At 34.3% G+C, this 9,333-nt stretch overlaps 1 protein-coding gene across 1 annotated transcript; it reads right to left on the bottom strand.

The window, feature by feature from the left end:
* Window positions 1-7,440: 7,440 nt before the first annotated feature.
* LOC18042980 (putative fatty-acid--CoA ligase fadD25) lies at window positions 7,441-9,333 on the bottom strand. Its single transcript, XM_006434942.1, has one exon. The coding sequence runs from the start codon at window positions 9,331-9,333 to the stop codon at window positions 7,441-7,443; it is 1,893 nt and encodes a 630-aa protein (XP_006435005.1).

The following is a 9,333-nucleotide window of genomic DNA, read 5'->3' as shown; positions in this document are numbered from 1 at the left end:
AGTTTACCCCCATAATAGTTTACGTCAGTTAAAATTTCCTTAAAATCTTAAAAAAAAAAATTACAAACTTAAAAAAAATTATATTTTTATATCAAATAATTAAGATTTGTAATTTTATTACAAACTTAAAAAAAAAATTTACGTCAGTTAAAATTTCCTTAAAATCTTAAAAAAAATAAAATTACAAACTTAAAAAAAATTATATTTTTATATCAAATAATTAAGATTTGTAATTTTATTACAAACTTTAAAAAATTACATTTTTATATCAAATAATTAAGATTTGTAATTTTATTACAAACTTAAAAAAAAAGTTTACGTCAGTTAAAATTTCCTTAAAATCTTAAAAAAATTAAAATTACAAACTTAAAAAAAATATATTTTTATATCAAATAATTAAGATTTGTAATTTTATTACAAACTTTAAAAAATTACATTTTTATATCAAATAATTAAGATTTGTAATTTTATTACAAACTTTAAAAAAATTATTTTAAGATTTGTAATTTTATTTTTTTAAGATTTTAAGGAAATATCAATAACTTGATCATGGTGAAAATAATTGTTTTAATTACTTATGAAATTGTAAATATTTAGAATTGTAAATATTGGGGGTAATATTGTCTTTTCAAAGTCAACAGTTAGTCAATGAAAATTTTAACTAACGGTAGGGGGCCTTTTATAAATAAAATGATTTTCACCATCTACTTGCAACAGCCTCAAATCTCAGGGGAGGTTTTTAAAAATTACCCATCAAAATCCTGCAAACTGCAGACGTTCATGATGTCACGGTTTTGCTTTTCTCTCCCTCTTTTGCTTTTCTTTCTCTCTTTTGCTTTTCTTCTTTTTTCTCTGGGTGAATTGGAGATTCGATTCATAAAGGCCAAACTGAACTGCATAAAAGTGATACTACAATACTAACGACACAAGCAAAAACAAGTTGCTACTTGTTACCGTGCCACATCAATTAGTACATTCACAGTCTTTGTTTTCAACCTCATTAATAAGATGACACAAATGAATGAGTACAAAACTTTCATACTAAAACTCATATCATCATATTTTATAAAATATATATATATATATATATATCTGTTTTTACATGCTTTGCTTTTAAATTTTTTTTTTGTCCATGTTTTCTAATTGCTCATAACGAATTCGTATTGTCAGATTCGCAATTGACAAACACACGAGTCTAAGTGAGTCTGGAGATTTATGTAATCTGCATTATTTATTATGTTTAATTTGTAGCATTTTCTTTCCAAAAAAAAAAAGAGTAGCATTTATTTTGAGCTCTATTATTACGCAATTAATTTCTTTTTTTTTTTTAAATAATAATTATTAATTGGTGCAGTTGGGGTTGGGGTGTCACTCCTGTCTGCTGCGTCTGTTTTGTGTTTATAAAGCATTCAGTATAATCCACTGCTTGCTTGATGGACTAGCCGTAATGATGTGTTGCAGTTTTTTTGTCACAATCGTGAATTTTCAGATAGCGGGGATTAGGGAGCGAAAATATCCCAAGAGATCAGAGGCCCTGATCTCCATTAAGATTAGAGATTGTGAATGAAATATTCAAAAAAAAAAAAAAATTAACACCAAAGATGAGAAGAGGGAGCACTTTAACATCCTCGTGGATGGGTATGAGAAAAATAAATAAATCAACAGATATGTCGATCCCCTCTCCTCTTAATTGTCTTACACAGTACAGATAATTCTAAACTTGTGATTTTTAAAAAAATAAATAAATGAAAACCCACTAGGATTGAAATAATTAAGACAGCCAAAGTCCAAGATAGCAACACAACCATCATAAAATCTCAAAAACATAATTGTGAATTGATATGAGAAATACATCTCATAAAAATAATGCTAATTAATATTCCATAAATCTTATCCACCTTCCACTATCATTGGCACCACCTCAAGCTATTACACCACCGTCCATTGACCTTTCCAACAAAATCCCATCCACCGGCCAAAATCCATCGTTATTTCGTCTGCAGGTAAACGTAAAGCCAATAAGAATTATGTCTTAGAAGTCAAGCCTTGTGATTTTCGAGATGATTTGAAGTCGTTGAAGCCTGCTGTTGTCTATCCCATAATCAAAAACTAGTGGTTGTTTCCGTGAAAACTACCTTGATTTCAACTTAATTGATTAGTTACTTAATTAACAAAAGTAAGTTCTCAAATCAATCCAAAATCAATTCCCCTTTTCTTTGTCTTTCTTATTTCTTTCATTTTAACCATACTGTCTTGTACTATCCACAAAAAAAAAAAAAAAAACACTATATTGTCTTTTTTATTAAGCTATGATATTTTAAACTTTTGGTGCTGATTTACATCTTTGTAACCAAGTAAATGAGGAGATTTTGATTAGCAGTTGCTGCAGAATTTATTGATCGTTTTCAATTATATTTTCATTTTTTAACAAGGATAATCCTAAAAATGAATGAGATTAATTGAAAAAATAGAATTTAGAGAGGAAATTTGAGGGGTCAAATATAAAAAAAAAAAATGCAACCAAATGTTGAGGCCCATCTCTGTAGTGTTGGGCCCGGTCATTTCGAATTTGCTTCAGTCTCTGCACAAGTTGGACCCACCGCACGTCTTTTCTAATTTTTCCAACTCTTTAAGGACCTTTCGTGTGATATCACTGGACGGAGGGATGACAATTTGCAGGTCGGGCTTTTCGAAAGCTCAGTCCAAGCCCACATCATTCAAACAAAGTCCAAACCCTTCAAAAGTCCGCTCAATTTTGGACCCACCGTACGTCTTTTCTAATGTTTTCAACTCTTTAAGGACCTTTCGTGTGATATCACTGGACGTAGGGATGGCAATTTGCAGGCTTGGATCAGGCTTTTCGAAAGCTCGATTAAAGCCCACATCATTCAAATAAAGTTAAGATTTTTTAAAAGTTCGTTCAATTTTAGACGGGCCGGGCCTGAATTTTTTAAATTAATTATAAAATATTTTTTAAATTAAGAAAAAATATTTAAATTAAAGATAATCATCTAATATATGATAAAATAATAGTCCAATACATAAAATATTAGTAATACAACCTAATAAAATAACAAATACTAATATAAAAAATTAAACTAATTTAATATTTTGAGTTTTTTTCTTTTTTATTTAAATTAAATTAATTTTTTATTCAAAAATTTAAAAAAGCCGAGCCAAATCCAAGCTTTTTTTGTTAAGCCCTTATCCAGGCCCAACATATGTGAGCTTTACAATTTTTGGGGCCAAATCTAGGCCCATCCCTTGCGGGCCGGGCTTTAGGCCCGCGAGCTTGGGTTGGGCTTAACTGGGTTTGGGCCGGCCTGAATTTTTTTGTCACTCCTAACTGGACATGATGGTTCTATTGACATTTTTGTTTTCGCTCAATGGCTTATGAGTCACGACATACATATTTTGAGAGTTAAATGTTTCAAAGGCTAAGTTTATTATTTTCATGAAGGGTGATTCTAGCAGCACCCCTCCATTATCATTTTTAAACCCTTTTGAGTTATTCTTAAAAGTAACTTGTTACCTTACATAATACATAATTGTTTTGCAACCTTTCAATGAAAATTCAACGATTGTGAAAAAAAAAAAATTATGTTACTTTATATTTTTACAGCTGTTGAATTTTTATTGAACGGTTGTAGGATAGTTGTGTACCTTACATTATTATGTAAGGTAATAAGTGCCTTTTTAAAATAGTCCTTATTTGTCTTTTCTCCTCAATAAATATGTATAAATACATACAAGGTTTGTTTGTTCTCTAACATTTTAATAAAGTTAGTAATTTATGAAAAAAATTACAAAATTATCTTTTCTATAAAAATAAATTGTTAAGTTAAAACCAAAAAAAAAAAGTTTCTTGAAATCAAATTCTTACTCTTTTACAATTGATTTTTTTTAAATGTCAGTTTTTTCGAGTTTTTAGTAGAAAAAGAGTTAGAGTAAAAAATCATACATGGATTTAGGGTGTGTTTGGGATTGAGGTGCTGCAGCTTTTAAGGTACAGCTGCTGTGGAAAAAAAATTGTAATTATGAAATAAAAATTAAATATATATAGTAAATGTAAATTTTAAATAATAATTTTGATAAAATTATTAAAGATACAATAAAATTTTCATTATATAAGTGAAAAATCATATTAATATAGTTTATAAGATACAGCAACTAGTGTTTATCAAACACTTTAATGCTGTAACTTTTAAGGTACAACTACTCAACCTTAATCTCAAACGCACCCTTAATAAGGTAAGATTTTATATATAATACGATTTAAAATGTAAAGAATAAAATTGTGAATGCAGAGCGAGTGGGGTTTTATAAGAAAAATAGAGGGGTGCCAATATCGTCACTCTTTCATAAAGATCTTTCACATTGCAAAATTTGAGGGCCCATAACTGGCCCAAGGAAACTGGCATAGGCTGCAACACTTAAGTTTGGAAGTTGGTTGCCAAATCTTTCCTCCGCATATATTTGTGTATGGAAAATGCTAGGGAGCGAGAGGAACAAGAGAATCACGAGAGAAACGGCAACAGTTGCTGCCGTTTTGCTTCTCATTCCTCTGGCCCATTAAAACAATAAAATAATAACAAAATTGAATAAAGAAATGGCGCGTGCAGATTGAAATCCAAACATTGTCTCCTCACACAGGCTTACCTCTTCCACTTTCCTCTCTCCTCACGCAAATCACCATTATCATTCACTGCAGCAACCGCTCACGGCTTTATCTCCAACCAACTTTTCCTCATCTTCTTAACTTAGCAACTGCTCACGGCTTATCTCCAGCCTGCCTTCCACTCTCCTTTCTTCTCACGCAAATCACCATCATTGTTCATGGCAAAACACTCCTCACGCAAATCACTTCTGTAATTTAATTTTTTTTTGACATTTCTTTTGTAGGTTCGAAACTAATTGAAAAATAATTGATTGATGTCCGAATTTTTTTTTGACATTTCTGTGAAAGATCTGGTTTTGGTGGGTGTGTTGGATTTGGGGGTTTTTCTTTTTAGGTCTCGTTGGGTAGTTTTTGTGCAGAATTGGAAAAGTTGGGTAGAATTGCTGTGAATTTTGGTTTAGATCGCATGCTTAGTGAAAGAAAAATAAGAAGATTAGCTCAAATTTTAAAGTGAATTTTCTTCTCCTAGCCTTAGTAACACAATTATATTGTTAATCATTAAGCTTGTGTGTTACTTCTCCAACGGAAAAAATTTATCTGCTTTATTACTGATCGGTAATCTGAATATACCGCAATGAATTTGTGATCTTCCTCAAACATCACATTCACTCGCAAAGTCCTAGGATGACAAACCTAGAAAACACAATCCAATAAAGTTTCATAATCCGATAATGGCAAATTTGTATGCAACTCCAGATTCTCAACTTGTAAAAGAACTGAAGGGGAAAATTCACTGAGTTCATCTAAATTATATAAGACCTTGATAAATGGCAAAGAACAAAGACGGGAAGAGAAAAAGAAAATTAATAACAATAAACAATAGTGACAACATAAAATGAAATGTTAAAAATCTATGATATGAATTTTGTAGCATACCTTACTCGAATACAAAGATAGCTTTAAACTTTCAATTTGCTTGGATACTCTAAGAAATTTCTTTAGTTTGAGGTACCAATGAGTGTTGAGAACACCTTTACACTCAAAGCTGCCTTTCCATGGACAAGGAACATTTATTGATATAATGGGAATTGGATTAAACTCATAAGTAAACAAACATAAATTATGAATATCAACATCAATTGCCTTCAAATATTTGCAGCTACGAAACAGTAAGTTCTTAAGTTGATTACTCGAGATCTTTATCTTTCCGGGCAAACAACAGCGCGTCACAAACAGATCCTCAAGTAAAAGAAATTTTGAGATAAGGTGATTAAACTCATAGTCAGCAAAATATACAAAAAATTAAATCTAACTTTTTCAGATAAGGAGACCTAGCCACCTCAAATGTACAGAAACTCAGTAGCAAGCTTTTGAACCATCTGTTCATTTAAACAGACTCACTCTAGAGTTAGCTTTTTTAAGGAATGCAACATTATAGAATCAAACGGCTACTCCAATCGACACCAAACTAGCCTTAAATTTGTCACAAAAATAGCAGAAAAGATTGCCTGAGGCAACGTGTACACTCTGTTTTCATCTGTTATGTTCTCAAAATCTAACTCTCTAACCCCATCTTCTACAGCCAATTGTAGCCATCTATCAATAATTAGAGCTGATCCTTTAACATCCAGAAAAGTAAAGAATATCATAAATTTCTGAATACAAAACTTTAGCTTCCACTAACAAGTTGAAAAAGGCACCATTTTGCTTATTTAATGTTGCCGAGAGAGCCGAGAGAGAGGGGGAAATAGTGTTGCTTTCCATGAACGATGATGGTAATTTTTTGTGAGGAGAGACAAGTGGATGAGGAAACGTGCTTTGCCGTGAAGAGTGTTTTTTCGTGAACGATGATGGCGCGTCATCGTGAGCAATTGCTGCCGTGAACGATGATGGTGATTTGCGTGAAGAGGTAGAAGAGTGGAAGAGGAAAGGTTGGCTGGAGAGAGAAGTTGCGAGCAATTGCTAAGTTGAGAAGATGGTGATTTGCGTGAGGAGAGATGAGAGTGGAAGAGGAAAGGCTGGCTAGGAGTAGATAAAGCTGTGAGCAGTTGTTGCCGTGAACAATAATGGTGATTTGCGTGAGGAGAGAGGAAAGTGGAAGAGGAAAGCCTGCATGAGGAGATAAGGCTTGGATTTCACTCTACATGCGCCATTTCTTTATTCAATTTTTTTATTTTTTATTGTTTTAACGAGCTAGGGGAATGAGAGGCGAAACGGCAGCAACTGCTGCCGTTTTTCTCATCATTCTCTCGTTCCTCCCGCTCCCTAGCACTACTCTTTGTGTATTTCATGCTAGTAAAATATAATCTTGTACAATAATTTTTTAATCAGAGGTTTTTAATTATATTAAGGTTAGAAATAAATATAATATATTTTGTACTATTATAACATATTAAAATATTTTTATCTTTTAATTTATCCTGATCTAATATGGTCAGATTAAAAGCTCACTCTAATGTTATAATTGTTTGTTATTAGATAAGTTATTTAAATTTAATTAACTAAATACAAATATTGTATTAATAAACAATGTTTTGTCTTTCTAGAGTTTTGTGGTAGCCAAGCAAACCAAATTAATGGAAAATGTTAAGTATCAAGAAGAACGAGAGAAAGACGAGAGAATGAAACATGTGCTGAGAGAAGAGAGAGAGAGAAAAAGCTGGCAGAAGAGAGAGAGAAGAGGCAAAACAATAGCTTAGATTGTAGTTTCTCTCATCTTTCTCTCGTTCCTCTTGATATTTAGCAGCAATCGATTAATACCATTCATTCTCAGACACCTGAAGACAAAAAAAAAAAAAAAGACCTTAATATTATTATTGTTATTACAATGCAGAGAGCAAACGGCCTCCTCCTCCTGCGAATTTACTTGAAGGAGTTATTTGCCAAGGTGACAACAAGAGGCTCTCACTGTAGTCAAATCGCATCTCCATTACTATACTCATTTGGCCTCCGATCAGCTTATCCTTAGCTGCCCATCTTTGTATTTTACCTGAAGTGGTTTTCGGAACATCTCCACTTTTCACAAGAATCAGCAGCCCAACATCAACATTTTCTTCTTTCAAGACGCTTTTCTTGATCTTTTCACAAATGATCGTCAAAACCCTCGTATCTTTTTCTACTCTCTGCATCTCACCAACAAGAACGATCGTTCTTGAAATCGTGAACGCAGCAAGGCAACCTCCTCGTAGATACTCGGGACAGCTACTATAAGCAGTGGTTTCTATATAATGAGGGTGTACGTGTGTCTCTTGATGATGACTGTTCTCAAGCTTGATAACATCTGCACATCGACCAATCACGAAGAGAAATCTTTCTTCACCTTTCACAATTCCTCTGTCCCCTGTACGGAGGTAACATCGGCCGGTGATGTTGCCGAGTCTTGCTTGGAATATCTCTCTGGTTAAGAAAGGGTGACCCAGGTAACCAGAAGCATTGCTTGGTGATGACACCCAAATTTCGCCCTCGATTCCATCAGCAACAGGCTCGTGGGTATCTTCATTTACTACAACGATCTCAATATCCTCATCATCTCCTTCGTGTTGGGAAGAAAGTCTCGCACTTGGTAAGAGCTTGTTGTGAGATGGAATGTTGTGAATAGGAGAGTCGTCGTAGCTTCTCCAGGCTGTTGAAACAAAGGTGCAGTTCTCTGCTAAGCCGTAGGATGGGGAGATAGATGACGGGTTTAGCCCCAGAGGCTTCAACAAATTGACAAACTCTTCGACTGACTTCTTGTAAATTGGCTCGTTGATGATTATAAGGTTTCTCATGCTCCCTAGACTAATTGGCCTCCAGCTGCCTCTGTCGTTAATCCCACCCCGCTTCACAACAAGTGGTAAGGTGAATGACGGAACAGGAGTGCAAGTAGCTTTATAACTTGTGATCATCTCAAGCCATATTCTTGGACTCTTAACAAATGCGGTAGGTGATGTTAGCACACAAGTTGCACCAGACACGATAGTCAGTAACAGAAACATGAGGCCACAGTCATGGTACTGAGGCAACCATGAGACTATGACGCTATTCGGATGAAGATCATAGCATTTTCTTGCTGCTCTGGCATTGTGAGCAGCAGAGCCTGCAGTCACGAGCACCGGCTTTGGAATCCCAGTTGAACCTGAAGTGTACTGAATCAAATACAGTTCATCTTGTTTGCACCCTTTATACACGAAAGAATCCTTGTTCAAATCAGCCCTTTTGCCTTTGATGTCATGTGTAGAAATCCACCTTAGGTTCTGCAGCATTTCTGCAACATTTCTACTTCTGTTTCTATTGTTGGAAGGAGCAGAAGAGATATATTCTCTGACACGGGCAATGTAATATTGGTCAGCAATGGCAGCTTTGGCCTTTGTCTGTGAGAGAACTCTAACGAGATGGTGATGGTTTCCTTTAGCAAAAGATGGGTCAGGTGGAATCATGGGAATGATCGAAAGGCCCGCTCTTTGGCACCCAAATATTATCTCAACAAGCTCGAGTCCCGGTGGGCATAAAATGACAACGGTGTCACCCCTTTGCAATTGAGTTGGCAATTGCGATGAAACGGATTGCGCCGAGTCATTTAGTTGAGCATAGGTCAGTATTGAGCCTTCGGTTGAGTCATCTTCGACCCAGATAAAAGCTGGCTTGGACCTGAAGGCTGGTAAATTGGCCCAAACTGGGAGGTAGAGATCAACAACGGGTTGGTCTGGGAAAGAAGGGTCGTAATTCTCGTAGTTCAT

Source organism: Citrus clementina, unplaced genomic scaffold (genome assembly GCF_000493195.1).
Source record: "Citrus clementina cultivar Clemenules unplaced genomic scaffold, Citrus_clementina_v1.0 scaffold_5, whole genome shotgun sequence".
Taxonomy (NCBI): domain Eukaryota; kingdom Viridiplantae; phylum Streptophyta; class Magnoliopsida; order Sapindales; family Rutaceae; genus Citrus; species Citrus x clementina.
This window is presented reverse-complemented; position numbering and strand designations above follow the sequence as displayed.

What these genes read in the sequence shown, in the direction of transcription:
- LOC18042980 (XM_006434942.1), bottom strand. Translation starts at nt 9,333, where the DNA reads ATGAACTACGAGAATTACGACCCTTCTTTCCCAGACCAACCCGTTGTT.